A 22,604-nucleotide genomic window follows, 5' to 3' on the forward strand; every position below is an offset into this window, starting at 1 on the left:
GGTATTAATTAAGACTGTAGGTAAGCTAGCATTGCACTGTGTCTCTGATTTCTTCTGTATATTATTTTATTATCTTTCCTTCTCCTTGGTTTTTTTGGTCCTGTAAGTAGTAAATAAATTATATTTGTATTCCTTACCCTTTGTCTTTCTTCTTCTTCACATCCTTCGCTTTAGTCTTTTCCCCATTGAATATCTGTGGCGCGATTCGGCCAACGTTCAGGAATCGGGGTAGTCGGGGTAACTGTTAGGGCCGCGGTGCCATCCGCTCGGCAAATCAACATCTTATCCGCGGTCCGTAACAATTGGTGTCGGGAGCGGGATCGGACCCGAAGCGCGCTTAACGCGCTCAAAATTACGAGCTGCCGAAATTTGTTTTGTTTTAAGAAAAACCTGAATTTTGAAATCGCGCCATGGCTAGTCAAGGCGATCGGATGCCGGTGGGGGAACTAGAAGAGGGGTTAGGAGTAACCCAGGATCAGAGGGAAGAAATAGAGGAGAGCAATGAGGTGGTTGAGGAGGTTTCAGGCGCGCAAGATGGCGCCATCGCGCACGAGGTTGCGGGCGCGCAAAATGGCGCCTCGCACATGGCTACGGCGGCCGCGCCCGCTGCACAAGTGGGAGGGATTGACATGCAGGCCCTCATTGCGCAGCTGCAAGCAGCTGTGCAGATGAGTATGCGAAACCAAATTGGAGGTTTGGAAAACAGACTAGGAAATCAAATCGGGGGGCTAGAAGCTAAATTTGAGAGTAAATTTGAGGGGTTAGACAATAATTTTAAGGGGTTAGACAATAATTTAGAGGGGTTAGACAAGAAATTTGAAGGGTTAGACAAGAAATTTGAGGGGTTAGACAAGAAATTTGAGGGGTTAGACAATGGGATAGAAGGGGTGAAACATGGGTTATAACGGGGGTGGAAAATAGAATGGCTGCCCAGGAGAATCAGATAGAGGGGGTGAAAAATGGGTTAAGGGGGTTAGAAAACACAATGGACGACAAATTGCGGGAAGTAGGGGAGCAATCCGCCCGGGAAATCAAACGGATGGGGAACCAGATGGAGGAGGTGAAAATCGGGTTAGAAGGTAAATTGGATGCTCAGAGGGATGAATTGGGACAGATGAGGGTGGCATCTACAAAAGAGATGGAGGAGATGAAGGAGGAGATGAAGGAGGAGATGAAGGAGGACTTGAAGGAGGAGCTGAAGGAGGAGATGAAGGAGGAGATGAAGGAGGAGATGAAGGAGGAGATGAAGGAGGAGATGAAGGAGGAGTTGAAGGAGGAGATGAAGGAGGAGATGAAGGAGGAGATGAAGGAGGAGATGAAGGAGGAGATGAAGGAGGAGATGAAGGAGGAGATGAAGGAGGAGATGAAGGAGGAGATGAAGGAGGAGATGAAGGAGGAGATGAAGGAGGAGATGAAGGAGGAGATGAAGGAGGAGATGAAGGAGGAGATGAAGGAGGAAATACGACGAGGTGTAGGCGAGGAGGTCTCGGGGGTAGGCGAGGAGGTCTCGGGGGTAGGCGAGGAGGTCTCGGGGGTAGGCGAGGAGGTCTCGGGGGTAGGCGAGGAGGTCTCGGGGGTAGGCGAGGAGGTCTCGGGGGTACGCGAGGAGGTCTCGGGGGTACGCGAGGAGGTAAAGCGAGGTGAGAAGCGTATGGAGAAAGAGGTGAGGAATAATACGGCTAGGTTACAGGGGGGCATAGAGGACCTGACGCAGGAGGTGGAACAGCTGACGGTGGGACAGACGGAGTTAGTGGAGCAGGTACAAAGGAACACTGCGGTACTAGGAGGGTTAAAGGCGACACAAAAAGAACTAAAAGACAACTTGATAGCGACGAAGACGGAATGTCAGATGGTACGTGAGGGACTGACAACGAGGTTGGACGAGGTGACGGAGGTAATGGAGACGAAGGACTGGGAGGTGAGGACGCACATAGAAACGGTCAAGGTAGCCTTAGAGGACGAAATTGAGGAGACGCACCGGGAAATAAAAGAGGTGAAGCAAAAGTTAGAAGAGGTGGAAGAGGGGGTGAGTGAAATTAAGAAGAGACGGAGGGAAACTAAAAAGGAGATAAGGGAGGAAGTGATGGAATATGTGCAAGGTCGGTGCTCAAATCGTGATGGTGTGCTCGCTAACCAAATAAAGAGTTTGCAGATGGCGAAGGAGGTGCGGAGACGAGGTGCCAAGGTGAGTGGCGATATTGTTACAGACGTGGCTTAGATGTTAGTTTACCGAGCGGTTTTGGTATGACCACGTCTGCACAAGTTACCGATTATACTCGACGTTGACGAAGCCGCGCCACGCTGGCTCAATAAGAAAAAGAAGACACCCGGCTGGGTTATAAAATGACGACACCAGGGATACGGTTCTCAAGACCTCCGGAGGAGATTATATTCGTTACGGAAAAGGTTAGATTACAGGGGCTAGAGGTACAACATAGAAAGACAAGCACTTAGACACAATCTTATATTATTCCCCAACAGACGACAGGCAAACGGGACAACGGCTGACTCACACGGGGGTTGATGGAAAGGACAGGCGGGTAGCGATGGCTCCAGGTGCACCTGTGCTCAAAGGTTAGAATCGACCCGGTCCGGTCCAGAGATGCGGGGAGGTCTCGTCGCAGCGCTCAGAGGTGACGTTCTTTCTCAGGCGGGTTCTCTTCCTCTCAGCGGTCGTAGGCAAGGCAACGTTCTTTCTCCAGCTGGGGGCGCATCTCATCTCACATCCGGCGCGGGGCCGCGTATATCCGGCGGGGAGTGACACGCCCTCGGCTCGTTAGCGCCGCCCCAGATGGAATCGGCACGTTGCTTCTCATTGGGTGCGTGCGGGGGGGTTTACCAGGCTCCGCCCTTGACGAGGAGCTGACAAGGAGCCCCTTCGTGGTAACCCCGTGGAGCGCATCGTCTGGAGCGCATCGTCTGGAGCGCATCGTCGATGGCGGCGAACCGAGCCGGTGGGAGGACGCACACTCCCCCCCGTGCAGCGCCGTGCCCCTCTGTTGTTGTAGACGGGGAAGAAGATGGGAGGAGGTATGGGAAAGGTCCTAAACTCACTACTGATGCCATATAATCACATTCTGGTGCAACGAAGAGTCATAATTAATGGAAACGAGGCCTTAACTGACATAGAATAAGAATAACTAGGAAGATGTCCGAAAGTTGTCTACGTGTGGTGCGGTGGACCTGGGCACGACATTTAATGGGGGAATAAGGGGAAGGTCGGCTCTACTGATTGTTATTTACATGCAATGGGACTAGGGAATGGGGGATTGGGGAAAGTTGGGGAGTATTGGAGAAAATAGGGGAATATTTACAAGCGGATATGGAGGCCAAATTCCATATTCGCAACATTGCACCCTTCTCTACCCTCGGGGCGTCCCGACCCGATAAATTTTTACCTACTTTAGTGTGGCACGCAATGTAGTTCCCTCTACTATTAACTCTACCCTGAGTGCGACAGTTTTACAGATATTCACAAATGAGTAAATATGTCCCCCTGCGACGTTGCACCCTTCTCCTCACAGAAACACACCCACAGGATAACCGAATCCGGAAAGAATTCGCAAACTAAACATACAGCCGGTAGGGAGCATTATTTACAAGATTACGCTGATATCTACACTACGATCCAGGACCTGTTTTTGGAGGAACACATGCAGATGTTATGCATAGAGAGAGCGCGCTTGCCAGCATCGATACACCAACCCACGAGTGCTCTGTGGCCGACGGCCTTTAATAACGTGCAGAGCACCCTTTCCCAGCATCAAAAGCACCACCCCACCACCAATCGGTGCAGTCACCATTGTTCATTGGAATAAAAATAAATTCGACAACCCCTAACCCTGCAGGTGTCTCTTGCTCTTCTTGTGGTGCACTTGGTGTTAACTAACAGTGGTTCACCTTTATGGCATAGGTGCCACGTTGACCCATAGGTCCATCAACGGGTGGTGCTTGGCCGCAAACGAACTGCGGTCCATTGTGGGTGGCCACAAACATTGCGGTCCATATGGTGTACCGATCCAGGCAGCGAACAGCGAAAGTGCAGGCCCACAACTGCGCAGCCAGCACCTCTCTCTCCTCTCTCTCTACCCCAAAGCCAGATCCTCGGAGGTGGGAGACAAAAGAAGCAGACAAGTGAGTAAGGTGGTAAGGGCGCAAAAGTGCACGCAATGTAAGGTGATGCACACTGGGGGCACATGGGAACCAGGTGAGACAGGTACGTTCCTATCGTACGCCCCCCCCCCCCCACCAGGTAACCTACATGGCCCCTCCCTTACCCCTTACTGTATCCACAAAACACAACACTACCCATAAACATCTACTTTACAAATCAACAAACATCCCTACTGTCTTCCCCGTTCCTCCTATAAACCAAATTCGTCTTCTCTCCCTCCTAACCAATCAAATTTGCCATTTTCAACTCTCATCAAAATTTGCCATCTCCAACTGCACATCAAAATTTGCCATTACCAATTCATCATCAGTCCCTCCTAGGGAGGGAGAGATGGAATCACCCCAATGTCTCATCCACGTCGTGATGCGTCTCACAAATCCTCACAATCCCATTTCCTGCAACAAAACAAAGAAAACACAGGTGTGGAGTCATCATCATCACCACAGGTAAGTGGCTGCGTATGGTGCGACAGGTTCATCAATCCTAACTATTTCCTAAATGACTTTAACAACTTTACACTACCCGGGGTCTTTCTCCGGCCAAACCATTGGCCCCCTTACACTATGGGTTCTAAAAACCAATTCCCATTGGCCAAACTGTGGTGCGCTTCAATTTGGGGTCTCACTCCCCCGATTCATCTCCCGGTGCCCTCGCACAATTTCTGGGCTGTGGCGTGTACCTCTCCCAGTGGGTCTACCCACCTGCACACCTCCACCACTGCAGTTGCCTCCGAGCTTACCTGCTCCTTGCCCTAACCTAACTACCTGGGGAAGGCCCTCTGGCACTCTCCCCACTCGGTGCCCTCTCTGGCACTGGGCTACCCGGGTCCGTCCTCCGGATCCTCGGGCCCCATCCACAACTCTACCGGCTCCCAGAGCCCACCTGCGGCCTCACCTGGCCGACATCCTCACAGTGGTGGAGTGCCCAACCAACTACACGCACTAACAGGCCACACGCCCAGCCATTTCCACAACACTAATGCACCCATTCACAACACCATTCTGCAACCGCACCACAGATGCCAATATCCAACCACAATTTACCTGTACCCTCTACCTAACACTTACACTACCCGCCCCGGGTACTCGTGAAAGGGGTCCACTCTTCCCCCATTCACACCTTCGCACCATGCACACCACTCCGTACCACTCACTCCAACTCTCTCCACACACCTGTACTTGCACACCTGTGCTCTCACACCTGGTGCCACCTGCACCCTTCTCTCCCCAAGCGCATTCGCGCTGATCCACAACACTCACTACTCACACACTGCTCCACACACCTGTCCAGTTGCACACCTGTGCAATCACACCTGTTCAATTCTCACACACACGGCGTCATCTCAGCTAACTACTCCCTTCTGAAACTTGCGCTTCCCAGTCGTCCCTTTAAACTATTGCGCTCCCACGTCATTATCATCCATACTAATCTACCTGCGTCCCCACTACAGGTATCAGTCACTAACTAAACTTAACGTCACCTAAGGTCATCTTCTCTAGATCCCTACCGTTATATCCTAACCCTCCCGGGCTAGTTTTCACTGCCATACACCCCATAAGCTATTGCGCATTTGCCCCCACCTGTGAGGGATGGTGGATTTGCCATCCCACCACATCGGGGGTCTCTCACTACCAATTTTGCACATCAAATTTCAATAAATCAAAGATTTGCCAATCACTACCCATCATCTGCCAATCACTACTGCCAATCCCTTGCCAATCATCAAATTTTGTTTTTCTCTAATTTTGGGTCCAATACACTAACCTCATCACCCAGTCGACTCACTACTGCCTCTCGGTGCGCCAATTCCTGTCCAAAGCCCGGCTTCGTAAAGCCAAGCAATGGATGCTGGTTGTTTTGTGCCAGCGGCTGGATGCGTCCGGCACTCGGTGCAGGGACGGGGGCTTACCCGGGCCGAGATCCCACGCACCCCCTCGGCGTGGAGCCATCCAATGTCCCGATCTCGACCTGCCGGCACGTCTCCACAAAACGTGGTCGCCATGACGACCCTTCCTATCCAGCTGCCCGCTCCACCTAGTGGAGCCTGGACGCGGCCGTTCAAAGCGAGGCCCGGCACGCACCGAGGGCCCGCTTCGGCTATAAGTCGTTCTCAACTCTACCCCATCTAACGTCGATGCTTCACCTGGACGCTTACACCCCGCAGCCCGTTCCTTGCTCACACATCCAGCCGTGCCCATGCTACCTTTCCTTACACACCCAGGTACCCTCATTCCACTCACAGCCTTGGTCACACACCTGACCACCGAACACTTTGGCACACATTCGTTGGTCGCACACCTCACCAATACACCGCTTCGCACCCCCTCCTCGGTCACCTCCTCTGTGACAATCACAGGTGTGCCCTCATTCGCACACCCAACCACGTGCCTCACCACCAATTCCAGCGTGCATTCCCACTCACGCTCTACCATTCCAGGTGTGCATCCTTCCATCCCAGGTGTACATCCTCGCTCACCTGTCACAACTAACTCACGCTCCATGTCACTCTCACTACTTTCACCTCCATTCCTGACAGCGCACTCACCCTTACTCTTGACAGCGCACTCTTTCCTCATGCACCTGTCCGTCACACACCTTTCTCGCGCACACTCTCCCGTTACACCCTCTGTAACACTCACCACAGGTGGACACTCTTCCTTACTTCTGACAGCGCACTCTTTCCTCATGCACCTGTCGGTCACACACCTTTCTCGCGCACACTCTCCCGTTACACCCTCTGTAACACTCACCACAGGTGGACACTCTTCCTTACTTCTGACAGCGCACTCTTTCCTCGTGCACCTGTCCGTCACACACCTTTCTCGCGCACACTCTTGCGCACACTCTCCCGTCACACCCTCTGTAACACTCACCACCCCGCGCTTCCATGTGCTCCCTCGCACACACGCTACGACCGACTCACTCTCGCCAACACCCTCACTCCTTGGCACGCACTTTTTCCTCACACACCCCAGAGTCGGATTTTCTCGCACACCTCCTTTTTCGCACACCAGACCTGTCGCACACTTCACCAACGGCCTCTCACGAACACCCGGGTCTATCTCGACCCCCAAGCTTCTTAAATCCCCTGGCGCATCATACGCACGACCATATTGGTCACCACTTACACCGGGTCCTCTTCCTCTTCGCTTCTCCTCCTTCACCTGCGAATCCCTCATCCGGTTAATGAGCACATCATCACGATCCAAACACAGACTTTGGACCAATTCTTTTATCTCCTCCTTTATCTCTTTCTTATCCCCTCTCCGTCGCTTCTTAATTTCGCTCATCCCTTCTTCCACTTCTTCTAATTTGTGCTTCACCTCTTTTATTCCCCGGTACGTCTCCTCAAGCTCATCCTCTAAGGCTACCTTGACCGTTTCCATGTGCGTCCTCACCTGCCGGTCCTTCGTCTCCATAACCTCTATCACCTCGTCCAACCTCGTTGTCAGTCCCTCACGTACCATCTGACATTCCCTCTTCGTCGCTACCAAGTCATCTTTTAGTTCTTTCTGTGTCGCCTTTAAACCTCCTAATACCGCAGTGTTCCTTTGAACCTGCTCCACTAACTCCGTCTGTCCCACCGTCAGCTGCTCCACCTCCTGCGTCAGGTCCTCTATGCCCCCTTGTAACTTTACAGTCCCCTTTCTCACCTCCTTTTCCATGTGCTCCTCACAGTGCCTCACCTCCTCGCGCACTCCTCCGACCTCCTCACTCACTCCTCTTCTGATCTCCTCTCCCATCACTTGCATCTCCTGCCCAGATGCCACCCTCATCTGCTCCATTTCCTCCCTGTGAGCATCCAGTTTGGTTTCTACCCCCATTCTGACCCCCTCTATCTGCTGCTCCATTTGTTTAACTTCCCTTTCCGCTTGGTCCCTCATGTCCCTCAATTTGCCTTCCATACTGTTTTCTAACCCCTCTAACCCATTTTTCACTCCCTCTATCTGATTCTCCTGGGCAGCCATTCTATTTTCTACCCCCTCTAACCCCTTTTGCATCCCTTCCATTTGATTCTCTTGAGCGGCCATTCTGTTTTCTACCCCCGTTAACCCATTTTTCACTTCTTTTATCCCGTTGTCTAACCCCTCAAAATTATTGTCTAACTTCTCACTGGTACCCCTCGCTTCGTCCCTCATTACCCCCATTTGCTCACTCTGAGCATCCATCCGGTTCCCCAACCGCTCACCCAATCGCTCAATTTGGCTCCCCATACTCATCTGTACAGCTGCCTGTAGCTGCGCAATGAGGGCCTGTATGTCAATCGGCTGCATGTTAAAGCCCGTTGATACAGCGGGCTCGGCTACCGCGCGCTCTTGCGAGGCGCCATTTTGCGTGCCTGCTACCCTCGCTGTTTCGCTCTCCTCATGTCCCTCATGTCCCTCAATTTGGTCCTGGACCGACCCTGCTTCACTCTCCCCTACCGGACCCCAGCCGTCTTGATCCGCCATGGCGCGACTTTCAAAATTCGAGTTTCGTAACACAAATTCGAAATTTCGCCGTTATAATTTCGTCGAGCGCAGTAACCGCGGGACCACGCTCCGGATCGATTTGGTCGAGCGCCGTACGCGCTCCGGCTCGATTTTCCCTCCCAAAATTTGGGCCTAACTAATTTAGTCCCGGGTCCGAATCTCACTCCTCGACACCAATTGTTACTGTACTAACACAATTGGTGTCCAAAATTTGGGCTAAATAAATTTAGTCCCAGGTTCGAATCCAACTCCTGACAACCAATCGTTACAGACGTGGCTTAGATGTTAGTTTACCGAGCGGTTTTGGTATGACCACGTCTGCACAAGTTACCGATTATACTCGACGTTGACGAAGCCGCGCCACGCTGGCTCAATAAGAAAAAGAAGACACCCGGCTGGGTTATAAAATGACGACACCAGGGATACGGTTCTCAAGACCTCCGGAGGAGATTATATTCGTTACGGAAAAGGTTAGATTACAGGGGCTAGAGGTACAACATAGAAAGACAAGCACTTAGACACAATCTTATATTATTCCCCAACAGACGACAGGCAAACGGGACAACGGCTGACTCACACGGGGGTTGATGGAAAGGACAGGCGGGTAGCGATGGCTCCAGGTGCACCTGTGCTCAAAGGTTAGAATCGACCCGGTCCGGTCCAGAGATGCGGGGAGGTCTCGTCGCAGCGCTCAGAGGTGACGTTCTTTCTCAGGCGGGTTCTCTTCCTCTCAGCGGTCGTAGGCAAGGCAACGTTCTTTCTCCAGCTGGGGGCGCATCTCATCTCACATCCGGCGCGGGGCCGCGTATATCCGGCGGGGAGTGACACGCCCTCGGCTCGTTAGCGCCGCCCCAGATGGAATCGGCACGTTGCTTCTCATTGGGTGCGTGCGGGGGGGTTTACCAGGCTCCGCCCTTGACGAGGAGCTGACAAGGAGCCCCTTCGTGGTAACCCCGTGGAGCGCATGGTCTGGAGCGCATCGTCTGGAGCGCATCGTCGATGGCGGCGAACCGAGCCGGTGGGAGGACGCACACTCCCCCCCGTGCAGCGCCGTGCCCCTCTGTTGTTGTAGACGGGGAAGAAGATGGGAGGAGGTATGGGAAAGGTCCTAAACTCACTACTGATGCCATATAATCACATTCTGGTGCAACGAAGAGTCATAATTAATGGAAACGAGGCCTTAACTGACATAGAATAAGAATAACTAGGAAGATGTCCGAAAGTTGTCTACGTGTGGTGCGGTGGACCTGGGCACGACATTTAATGGGGGAATAAGGGGAAGGTCGGCTCTACTGATTGTTATTTACATGCAATGGGACTAGGGAATGGGGGATTGGGGAAAGTTGGGGAGTATTGGAGAAAATAGGGGAATATTTACAAGCGGATATGGAGGCCAAATTCCATATTCGCAACAATATATTCGGAAATGTATATGATGTGAGGGGAGCTTCAGTCGGCTTGGGGGTTGATTTGGACCCGGGTGTTCGTGAGAGGCCGTTGGTGAAGTGTGCGACAGGTACGGAGTGCGAAGGAGGAGGTGTGCGAGAATGTCTGACTCTGGGGTGTGTGAGGCAAAAGTGCGCGCCGAGGAGTGAGTGTGCTGTCGAGAATGAGTTGGTCGTAGCGCGTGTGCGGGGGGGGGGCACATGGAAGCGCGTCGTAGGGAGTGTTACAAGGGATGTAACGGAGGCATGCACGCCTGTGGTGAGTGTTACAGAGGGTGTAACGGGAGAGAGTGCGCAAGAGGATGCGCGAGAAAGGTGTGTAATGGACGGGTGCATGAGGAAAGAGTGCGCTGTCAAGAGTAAGGGAGAATGCACACCTGTGGTGAGTGTTACGGAGGGTGTAATGGGGAGAGTGTGCGCAAGAGGATGCGCGAGAAAGGTGTGTAACGGACGGGTGCATGAGGAAAGAGTGCGCTGGCAAGAGTAAGGGTGAGTGCGCGACCGAGTGTGGTGGTGAAAGTAGTGAGAGTGACACGGAGCGTGAGTTGGTTGTGGCAGGTGAGAGAGGATGTACACCTGGAATGGAAGGATGCACACCTGGAATGGTAGAGCGCGTATGGGAATGCACGCTGGAATTGGTAGTGAGGCACGTGATTGGATGTGCAAGTGAGAGCACACCTGTGGTTGTCACAGAGGTGACCGAGGAGGGGGCGCGAAGAGGTGTGTTGGTGAGGTGTGCGAACGACGAGTGTGTGCAAAGGTGTGTGGTGGTCAGGTGCGTGACAAAGTCTGTAAGCGGAATGAGTGTACCTGGGTGTGCCAGGGAAGGTGCAATGACAAAGAGCATGGAGACGGCTGGATGTATGAGCAAGGAACGGGCTGCGGGGTGTAAGCATGCGAATGGAGCATCGACGCTAACCGGGTTAGTGGTTAGAGCGACGTATAGCCGAATCGGGCCTTCGGTGCGAACCGGGCAGCTTTGCGTGCAGCGGGGAGCCGCGGCGGTTTCGAAAGAACCGCCGTGCGAGATCCACGCCGGGCCGCGCTCTGAACGGCCGCGTCCGTGCTCCACTAGGCGGAGCGGGCAGCCCGATAGGAAGGGTCGTCATGGCGACCCCTTTTTGTTGAGGCGTTCCGGCAGGTCGAGATCGGGCCATTGGACGGCTCTGTGCCGAGATGGTGCGTGGGACCTCGGCCCGGGTAAACCTCGTTCCCTTCACCGAGTGTCGGACGCATCCAGCCGCCGGCACCAAGCAACCCGCATTCATTGCTCGGCTTTACGAAGCCGAGCTTTAGAGATGAATTGGCGCACCGAGAGGCACTAGTGAGTAGACTGTGACGATGAGGATAGTGTTTTGGACCCGAAATTAAAAAAAGCAAAATTTGATGATTGGCAGAGGATTGGTAGTGATTGGCAAATTTTTGATTGGCTGGAATTTGGATGAGCCAAATTGGTAGTGAGAGATACCCGATGTGATGTGATGGGATGGCAACTTTGCCATCTCTCACAGCGGGGGCAAAGGAGCACTAGTCTTATGGGGTTTATGGCAGTGAAAACTAGCCCAGGAGGGTTAGGATATAATGATAGGGATCTAGAGAAGATGACCTTAGGTAATGGTAAGATTAGGTAGTGGCAATGATACCTGTAGTGGGGACGCAGGTAGATTAGTGTGGATGATAATGACGTGGTATGTGCTTAGTTTAAAGGGAAGACAGGGAGCACTAAGTTAGCAGGGCACCAGGTAGTTCAGATGATGCCGTGTGAGTGTTGGAGGTGTATTCAAGTGTATTGACCAGGGTATGAGTAAATGATTGTGAGTTGTAGTGTGATTGCACAGGTGTGCAACTGAACAGGTGGATGGAGCAGTGTTTGAGTGAGTGATAGTGATGTGAGTTGTGCTGACCAAATGGTCCAGGAAGGAAGGAGGGTGCAGGTGGCACCAGGTGAGATTGCACAGGTGTGCAACTGCAGGTGTATGAAGAATGGTTGTGTGGAATATATGGATTATGGAATATATGGAGTATGGGAATGGATGGTCGTGGAGTGAGTATGGTGGAAACTGTGGAGTGGAGTGGATGGTGCGAAGGTGTGGATGGGGGAAAGGAGGATGGACCCCCATCACGAATACCCGGGGAGGGTAGTGTAAGTGTTAGGTAGAGGGTACAGGTAAATTGTGGTTGGATATTGGCATCTGTGGTGCGTGGTGGAAGAATGGTATTTGGATGGGTGCATTAGTGACGTGGAAATGGCTGGGCGTGTAGCCTGTTAGTGTGTGTAGTTGGTTTGGGCACTCCACCACTGTGAGGATGTCGGCCAGGTGAGGCCGCAGGTGGGCTCTGGGAGCCGGTAGAGTTGTTGTGGATGGGGCCCGAGGATCCGGAGGACGGACCCGGGTAGCCCAGTGCCAGAGGGCACCAGGGGGTGACAGAGCCAGGAGGGGCCTTCCCCAGTTAGTTAGGTTAGGGTGAGGAGCTAGGTAAGCTCAGGTGGCAACTGCAGTGGTGGAGGTGTGCAGGTGGGTAGGCCTGCTGGGAGAGCTACATGCCCCAGTCCTGAAATTGTGCAAGGGCACAGGGAGTTGCATCGGGGGAGTGAGACCCCAAATTAAGGAAGCACCACAGTTTGGTCAATGGGAATTAGTTTTTAGAACCCATAGTGTAAGTTGGCCAATGGATTGGCAGGGAAAGACCCCGGGTAGTGTAAAGTGTGTTAAAGTCATTTAGAGGATAGTTAGGATTGAAGTCTCCTCGCACCATCTACATCCACTCACCTGGGATGACGTACCTCCACACCATGCCATGTTTTTATTATTTTTATTGTGCAGATGTTTGGAATGTGAGACGCATCATGACGTGGGTGTGACATTGTGCTTTGTTGTTCCATCTCTTCCTCCTTATGAGGATTGATGATGAATTGGGTGATGGCAAATTTTGGTTAGAGGGATTGTGGGGACAAATTTGGTATAGGAGAAATATGGGGGAGACGTGACAGTAGTGACGAATTTGTAAATGTGTAGAGTTTTGTAAATATGGGGTAAGCGCAAGGGTGGAGTAGGTGATGGGGGGGGGGGGGGGGGGGGGGTGACGTACAGTAGGGACGAGCTTTTCTCACTTCGCTCTCCGTACGCACTTCGCCTTGCATTGCCTTGTTTGATGTGTACCCTTGAGACCTTACCCCTCGCTCATCTGTCTTTTCCCCCTTTGTCTCCCACACGAGGACCTGTGCGCCACTGGGCGCCGAGGGGAGCGTGCGTGAGTCCGCCATTGTGCGCCCGGAACTCCCAGAACCAGCTGTCTGCATCGATGCACCACATTATGGACCACATGTCTTTGTCTTTCCCTCGCGGTCCCTATGTGCTGTCTTTGTCTTTCCCTCGCGGTCCCCATGTGCTGTCTTTGTCTTTCCCTCGTGGTCCCCATGTACTGTCTTTGTCTTTCCCTCGCGGTCCCCATGTGCTGTTTTTGTCTTTCCCTCGCGGTCCCCATGTACTGTCTTTCCCTCGCGGTCCCCATGTACTGTCTTTCCCTCGCGGTCCCCATGTACTGTCTTTGTCTTTCCCTCGCGGTCCCCATGTGCTGTTTTTGTCTTTCCCTCGCGGTCCCCATGTACTGTCTTTGTCTTTCCCTCGCGGTCCCTATGTGCTGTCTTTGTCTTTCCCTCGCGGTCCCCATGTACTGTCTTTGTCTTTCCCTCGCGGTCCCCATGTACTGTCTTTGTCTTTCCCTCGCGGTCCCCATGTACTGTCTTTGTCTTTCCCTCGCGGTCCCCATGTGCTGTTTTTGTCTTTCCCTCGCGGTCCCCATGTACTGTCTTTCGCTCGCGGTCCCCATGTACTGTCTTTGTCTTTCCCTCGCGGTCCCCATGTACTGTCTTTGTCTTTCCCTCGCGGTTGTCAGCTCTTTCACGAGCCTCGATTCAGTATAGAAAAAAAAAAAAAAAAAAAAAAAAGGTCTGTGGCTGAGCACCACTTATGGACCCCATGGGTTGGGGCATGGCCCCTCTGCTGGAACCGGCCATGAAGGCCCGAGATCTTGCTGGCGGACCTTGGCCACAGGGCACCGATGCCCCACAGGTGAACCACACTAGTCGGCCCTGTGGGCCATAAATAAATAAAAATGGACACGTTGGGTGCATTTTAATTCCACCAATAGGCCGCCAGTAAGAAAATGAAAGAAAGACAACAACTGGAAGAAAGCAAATAGCCAGCAGAGGGAGCCGAAGAGCAAGAGACCACCAGCAGGGTTTGGGGTTTGTTTGTTGTTTTTATTTTATTGAACAATGATGACTGTGCACCGATTGGTGCTTGAGGGTGTTTTGGTGCGTTTTTGGGTGCTTTCATGGTGCATTGATGCAGAGCAGACTCTCTTCCCCCCCCCCCCAGAAAGAACAATCACAGGTCCTGGGTTACGTTTTGTAAATAAAGTAACGTCATTGTAAATAATGCTCCCCACCGTCAATGTATAGTTTGAAGACAATTCCGCAATTCGGTTAGCTGTGGGCGTGAGTCTGTTAGGTAGGGTGCAATGGAGCAGCGGGACATATTTATTGGTGTTTTAAAACTGTCACACTCAGGGTCAGGTTAAAAGTAGCGGGAACTACACCTACGTGCCACACTAAGGTAAAAGTTATAGGCCCGGGACATGCCTAAGGGGAGGAGGGTGCAGTGTTGTGGATATGAGAATGTTTTTTTATTTTATTGTTGTGGTAAAATGTTGTTGTAAAAGGTTGTTGTAAAATATCACCCCTCCTCCCTCCGTTTGTGGTTGTATAAAGGTCAAAGGGCGTTCCCGTAGTTAGTCCATAAAACATACATGCAGGACACGATATATCTTTTTTGACAGTTATATCCTTATTATGTGTATTAGTGTAAGGCTGTGTCTTCCATTAATTGAAATACTCCATTGCACCAAGTGAAATAAGATAGATTCCCTTTCATTCCCATTCCCAAAACCTCCATTTCCAACTGCATCATTGCCATTCGCATTGCCAACTACAATTGCCGCCATTAAGCATGGTCAGCTCGGGGAAGAAGGGCGTGCCCGCCCATCGTCATAGAGAGGAGGAGTGAGCCAGCCCCGAACAACCAACCAAGTACAAGGGGTTTGGCTTGAGAGGGCGGAGAGAGAACGCTCGGGGAGGTTCGCGAAGGTTCGAGGGTGTGGCCCTATATAACCCGCGGCCCCGACGCCCAGAAAAGAGTTGAGTAAGGGATCCCTGAAAGAGCAGCTTCAGCCACCGCAGTTTCAGCCACCGCAGCTTCAGCCACAGCAGTTTCAGCCACCGCAGCTTCAGCCACAGCAGCTTCAGCCACAGCAGTTTCAGCCACTGCAGCTTCAGCCACAGCAGCTTCAGCCCCAGCAGCTTCGGGGCCTTGACGGCAGTTTTGAGCGGGGCCGCGAAGGAACAGCGGCTGCTAAACGCGCCGATCGAGAGAGGGCGGCGGCTGCTCATCCCCGACCCGACCGTGCTGCGGTTCCAGTTGGACCTTCCTCCCCCTCCAGCCATCCACCTCCTGCCATTCCTGTCATCATTCCCCGCGTGAGTCTGTCTTTTGTTTGTTCTGTCCCAGGGTATTAATTAAGACTGTAGGTAAGCTAGCATTGCACTGTGTCTCTGATTTCTTCTGTATATTATTTTATTATCTTTCCTTCTCCTTGGTTTTTTTGGTCCTGTAAATAGTAAATAAATTATATTTGTATTCCTTACCCTTTGTCTTTCTTCTTCTTCACATCCTTTGCTTTAGTCTTTTCCCCATTGAATATCTGTGGCGCGATTCAGCCAACGTTCAGGAATCGGGTTAGTCGGGGTAACTGTTAGGGCCGCGGTGCTATCCGCTCGGCAAATCAACATCTTATCCGCGGTCCGTAACAATATATATATATATATATATATATATATATATATATATATATATATATATATATATATATATATATATATATATATATATATATATATATATATATATATATATATATATATATATATATAAATATATATATATATATATATATATATATATATATATATATATATATATATATATAATATATATATATATATATATATATATATATATATATATATACAAATATATATATATATATATATAATCGTTAGATTAAATAAGACGCGGACGTAGCTTCAGGACGTCGATCTTTAATTGTCGACAAGCTTTCGACCAACAAAGGTCTTCTTCTGAGTCAGCCCCAAGTTCAACGGAAGTTGGGGCTGACTCAGAAGAAGACCTTTGTTGGTCGAAAGCTTGTCGACAATTAAAGATCGACGTCCTGAAGCTACGTCCGCGTCTTATTTAATCTAACGATTATATATTCAATACAAATGAGACGCCCTGCTCGTACTTTGGAGTTTCTACTATTTCTTACAGTTATATATATATATACATATATATATATATATATATATATATATATATATATATATATATCTGTGCAGTGTCTGTCTTGTGTTGTCTTGTCTTGTGTCGTCACTGAACTACTCCCTCAAACTTTTGTGAAATCGTACTATTCCAACTTGACCCACTGCTGGAGTATGCGCCCTACTGAGTGGCGTTCTAGTTATCATTATTATTATTATTTATTAATACATTTTTAAAAGTAGCTTTTCAAGGCAACAGATGGTCCTGATCAGGTTTTAATCAAGGCATTTTGGAAAAATTCTAACATCTAGAATGCAGTGGATAACATCAGCAAAGCTTGGGGGAAGTAACTGTCACTGCGATGAACTTCGCGTGACAGAACATGTGGGTGGAGGCCTGTCACAAGTTCACTGGTTTGAGGTAGAAAAAGCTGTCACTCAGAAGATTGTCCAGCAACCTAACGAAGCTGGTCTCGAGGATGTTAATGCCGATGATGTTGAGGAGCTACTCGCACAACACGGGGCAAGCTTGACAAATGATGAGCTGCAGGAGCTAGAGGAGTGCCGTGCCAAGCAAGACAGTGAATATGAAGACAGTGAACCGGAGCAATTCCTAAGCACCAAAACGTTAAAAGAGTGTTGTCGGAAGTTGTGCGAGATCATTGATTCAGGGTATCTCGGAAGGTTACCCGGATATGGAGTGCAGCACAGCAGTGAAGAGGTCTTTTGCAACATTTCTCAGTGTATGAACAGATGCTTGTTGAGAGGAAGAGAAAGGGCAAATAAACAACCCTCGATAGCTTTCTTATGAAGAAACTAGCGGCTTCAGCGATGGATGAGCCAAAGCCTGTCTCATTCATTTATTTTCATGTTTATTTGTTAATAATGTCTCCACATTAACAATGAAACGTTTTCATAGCATCTGTATACTTGATAGTGATACCCAAGGAAGCTGTCAAATCACGTTTATCGATAAACTATTATGATGTTGGGAACATATCTCCATTGGCACGATGTTATAATGACCAAGTTTTGCGCTATTTTGTAGAACACTCTCTCTCCTCAAGATCCAATTCTCAGTCTCAGAGGAAACAGCCCTATTTGTCCAACAACACTTCAACTAGTTGAGCGAAAGAGGCAGGCTGTAGGCACTCCAGAATGCACAGGTCTGAGGAACGAGGTCAAACAAGCATGTCAGAAGGATCTTGACGAAAAGTCGGTGGCAAATATCAACACAATGAACCAAGCATACCGTGATCACAATTCCAGAACTCCGTTCAAAACAGCTGATGTTCTTCTTCAGAAATCCTGTGCCCCTATGGTGAACATCAAAGATGCAAACGGCTTGGTATTGGAGAGAGTCGAGGAAGAAATACAGCGTTGGCATCAATATTCTGAGGAGCTATTTGAGTCCAACTGGTCTCGTCCACCTCAGCACACAACTAAGGATGAACGAAATCCACACACACTGGAAGAAACTAAGAAAGGTATTCAGGCACTGAGAAACCATAAGGCTACCGGAGTTGATGATGTCACGTCGGAAGCTATTAAAGCTGCGGCACAGGACCCAGAAGTATTTAAAGCCCTCCACAAGGCAATGTGTAACATCTGGAACACTGGAAAGTGGCCACTGCCGATGACAAAGTCAGTGTATATTGCTTTACACAAAAATAACGATAGAGGTCTGTGTGGCAATTATAGAATGCTTGCACTAATCAGCCATGCAAGTAAGATCATTCTCAATGTGTGTCAACACAGACTGGAAAGAACCACCAGCATAGAAGTGAGAAATACCCAATGTGGCTTTGCAAGTGGCAAGGGCTCCACTGATGCGATCTACCCTCTGAAGTGTGTAGCTGAAGCTTACTACGCAGGCAAAACCCTCTCCACCTGGTCTTTGTTTTTGTATACCAAGTCGAGGCTCATGTAAGAGCTAACACATAGAACATATAATAAAGGGAGCGGGAGACAAGAGGGGGAGAGAGGGAAGTACAACAGTAGAGAACAGGGACATCAGGAGATCTGTGGAAGAAAGAGGGCTGGGGGCAGGGTACACGGGATAAACAAATGGACACTACTAGGACTTTCAGGAAAGAAAACGGAATTTGAAAAAAGGTGGATTTGGGGTGTATTAACGGGGGTAGAAAAGATTAAGGTTTTGGATGGGGGAATGATAGATGATGGTGAACAGTTGTTGTTGACTGTAAGAAGGCATTTGCCGATGTGAACCACGCACTACTGTTTGTGAAACTGCGGGATCTTGGTATAGAAGAGGATGTGATGAGACTGCTTGAGGATCTCTCCATCAACTCAAATGGTCAGCTCCGTTGGAAAGGCCGGGTGACAGCAGAGTTTGAGACGCCAGTCGGAGTACGACAAGGCTGTCCATTGTCCCCTACACTCTTCAGCCTCTACACTGAGTGTCTCATGTGAGAGTGGTACGAGTGCACAGCACATCTAAGGGCACCAGATATAAGTGGCATCTCCTTAAAGGAGATCAGATACGCCGATGAACTGGTGATGACGGGGGTATGCAGAGCTGATGCAGAAGAGATGCTTGCTGTCTTGGGTGACATATCAGATGGGTATGGGTTAGTCATCCATACTGGCAAGAGAGAATACATGGTTGTCCAGCCAACAAGGGATGACAATACTATCACATACCGCCCGATACCAATACCCCGCATCACATCTTTCAAGTACCTGGTTGTGTTTATCAACCACACTCTATATGACAGCAAGGAAATGTGAATGCGGATCGGTATGGGTAAATCCACACATTGGCAGTGTAAATACCTGCATTCTACCCATGTCAGCTTACAAACAAAGGCACAGCTTGCACATGCACTAATCAAGTCAAGAGTACTGAACGGTGGTGCCGCCACCTTGTCATTAAAGGGAACCCACATCAGGCGGTTAGACGGCTTCAGCCAAACTAACTGGAGATACCTGCTTAACATCAAGTAGCACGACAGTGTTACAAACGAGAGTCTAATGGAGATGATCGGTGACCGATGGTGTCTCAGCAGTAGCAATGTGATGGAGCGTAAGGCAGCATGGCTGGGCCATGTGATTTGGCACGGTGGAATGGCAGCAGCTGTCGTGGATGGTTTTCCGGAGGGATGTCTCGCTCGGTAGGCCGACCAAAAATGCGTTGGGTTGACAACATCCGAGACGGGTCAAGATGCATTATCACTGAACGTAAAGTGGCAGCGCTGGAAAGACCAGTCGTGTCGAAAACGGCGGTAGTGGTTCCGGTGTTGTATAATTTGAGGAGGCGACCACGGGCTTATGCCGATGTCGAATGATGATGATGCTTTTACGGTTTCTTAGGTAAATTCATTCAAGGACGCTTTCATTTTTTTCCCCCTTTATGGACGGATTATTAGGTTTCCTCTACATGTAATGTAGTGTAGAGGTAACATGTAATGTAGAGGTAACCTATTATTATTCTTAGAGTTTTCTTTTTTTTCTTATTCCTCCATCCTTTTTTTTTGCACCTCCGAAAACTTTAAAATTAAGTTTCTCAGCAACCGCTAGTCGGATTGACAGGAAATTTCCATCAAATGATCGGCTAGGCACGTATAAAATTTTTATGCTAATTATGACGTCATAGGTAACATGGTATGGGCGCCATCTTGGAAAACACCTTCAAATTTGCCCCTCTATATCTCCGAAACGGCTCAATGGAAAAAATTGAGTAATGGCTCATTCTAAAGAACTCTGCAATGGGACCAAAAAACATGTTTATTTAGTATATTAAAAATGCTAATGTTAAGAGGTTAGAATTCGTCAAACAGATCCCTTGCTCCCACGAAAATGATTTTTTTCCCCCATATCCTTAGTTTAAAAAAAACTCAAAATGCTAAAATTTTCGAAGTCATACGTCACATGGTTCTGCCGCCATATTGTTTTTCGTGAAAAACACGAAAACCCCTTTTTCTCCGCAACGGCTGAACAGATCAAGCCCAATCTTGGCATGCATAATCGCATACCCATGACAAACAAAAAGTTCAACCATCATGATGTCATGCTTCACATGGTTTCAGAGTTATGACGTTTTTAAGCATAAACTAAAAATGCTACCTTCTCCATAATTTGAAGATATCGAGTGGAAACTTTACACAAATGTTCCCCATGGGGGAAAGTATAAATAATACTTGAGACGTTTTGATAAGTCACATGGTTTGGCCGCAATAAATAATAATTGAAGGATAATCCTAAAAAGCTTCTAACTCTTGAACCACTGCATTGATCGACATGAATTTTTAATACATTGTAGATCTCAAGCGGAACAAGTGTGTAAAATTTCAACATGATTGGTTGTACGGTCTCGAAGCTAGAAGTCTTTATTGTTGAAAGAAGAAGAAACGCAATATTTTTTCTTAGCAGGCCATGTGACTCAATGTGCTACTGCCATTTTTCAGAATTATTTCCTTTAAAAACCATTTCCTCTGCAATAATTGGACCGATTGAGAGCAAATTTTCACCATAAGAGGGACTCGGCCTGTAGAATATTTTAATGGTAATTATGACGTTACAGGTCACGTGGTACGGGCGCCATATTGGAAAAACCGAAAAACTTTGCACCTCCATATCTCAAAAGCCGCTGCACAGAAATAATTGAGACAGGACTCATTGCAAAGAACTCTCCATGCAGAATAACATATGTCAATGATGATGTCATAGGTGCCTCCATTATGACGTCATAATTCGACAAGTACAAAACTTCAACCGATCAGGATGAAATTTCTTGAGCATCATCAAGGGATAAATTGATGGAGAAAAATAATAATAATGTGAAAGCGGGGTCGTTATAAAGTGTGTGGATGTGTGTGTGTGTGTGTGTGGGGGGGGGGGGGGATGTGTGTGTGTGTGGGGGAGGGGGGTGTGTGTGTGGGGGGGGGGGGTGGGGGGGTGTATGTGTGTGGGGGTGTGTATGTGTGTGTGGAGGGGGGGGGGATGTGTGTGTGTGTGTGTGTGGGGGGGTGTGTGTATGTATGTGTGTGTGTGTGTGTGTGTGTGTATGTGGGGATGTGTGTGTGTGTGGGGGAGGGGGTGTGTGGGGGGGGGGGGGTGGGGGGGGCGGGGTGGGGGGGTGTATGTGTGTGGGGGTGTGTATGTGTGTGTGGAGGGGGGGGGGATGTGTGTGTGTGTGTGTGGGGGGGTGTGTGTATGTGTGTGTGTGTATGTGTGTGTGTGGGGAGGGGGGGATATGTGTGTGTGTTTGGAGGGGGGGGGGGGATGTGTGTGTGTGTGTGTGTGTTTGTGTGTGTGTGTGTGTGTGTGTGTGTCTGTGTGTATCGGAGTTGTATCCAAGGGGGGTTGTATCAAAGCAGTCCAATGAAAGGGGGGTTGTATGAAAGCGGGAAGGCGGAGGAAACCAGTCATCACTGCCAGCAGTTGTAAAGTGGCAGTTCTAGTTATGTTTATTTCACAGTTTACAGCTATAGAAATTACAATTTTCAAATGCTAGTTATAGATTGAGGTTTTATTATTATTATTTTTTAACGGACGAGTTCATGGTTTTTTTGTAACGATTTTTTTCATTTACGGACACGTTCTGACGGTTCTGCGATTTTTTTTCCCAGTGTACCGGCTTCGTCGTCCGTCGGCCCACCAAATTTCAGCTTTCTACGACAGCTGGAAGGTACCGAACATTAATATCAGTCAGTCAGTGGTTAAAAAGAGCTTTGAATGAATGAAATAAGGGCTCATGAGCCCGTCCACCCACAAAGCGGGACTTGGTTTTACATCCGCGTGTGCGTGTATGTGCGTGTGTTATGGTTGTCACCTGCATATCTGGGTTTCAGGAAATGGAACGGAAACCTATTCGGTCTCCAGGTATCCACCTTCTTGTTTGTGTACGTGACATTTTCTCAGCAGGCCGATGACCACAGCAACATTTAATGAGGTCACTTATACTTATAGTTATAGGAACGCCCCCAAAACACAGGTTATTAATATTACTGACCTAACTTTACAACAGAAAATTACAATCAAACATTTTTCACCTTTTTATCAGCAGATTTTTCCTCCTCGTTGTCTTTCTGCACAATAATGTCTTCATTGCCCTCATGGTCAAGTCCAATATCATTTTTTAATCTGTTTCAGGCAACATAAAGGGGTTGAAG

At 49.3% G+C, this 22,604-nt stretch overlaps 1 protein-coding gene across 4 annotated transcripts in view; it reads right to left on the minus strand.

Moving 5' to 3' along the window:
- EIF4E2 (eukaryotic translation initiation factor 4E family member 2) overlaps positions 1 to 22,604 on the minus strand; it is a 54,345-nt gene that overhangs the window by 30,984 nt on the left and 757 nt on the right. For all 4 annotated transcript variants that reach the window (XM_068128557.2, XM_078784701.1, XM_078784700.1 and 1 more), the window contains exon 2: positions 22,485 to 22,575. In XM_068128557.2, the coding sequence (XP_067984658.2) occupies positions 22,485 to 22,575 (91 nt within the window). The remainder of the gene's footprint in view (positions 1 to 22,484; positions 22,576 to 22,604) is intronic.

Source organism: Myxine glutinosa, chromosome 9 (genome assembly GCF_964187855.1).
Source record: "Myxine glutinosa chromosome 9, kmMyxGlut1.1, whole genome shotgun sequence".
In the NCBI taxonomy this organism is placed as follows: Eukaryota; Metazoa; Chordata; class Myxini; order Myxiniformes; family Myxinidae; genus Myxine; species Myxine glutinosa.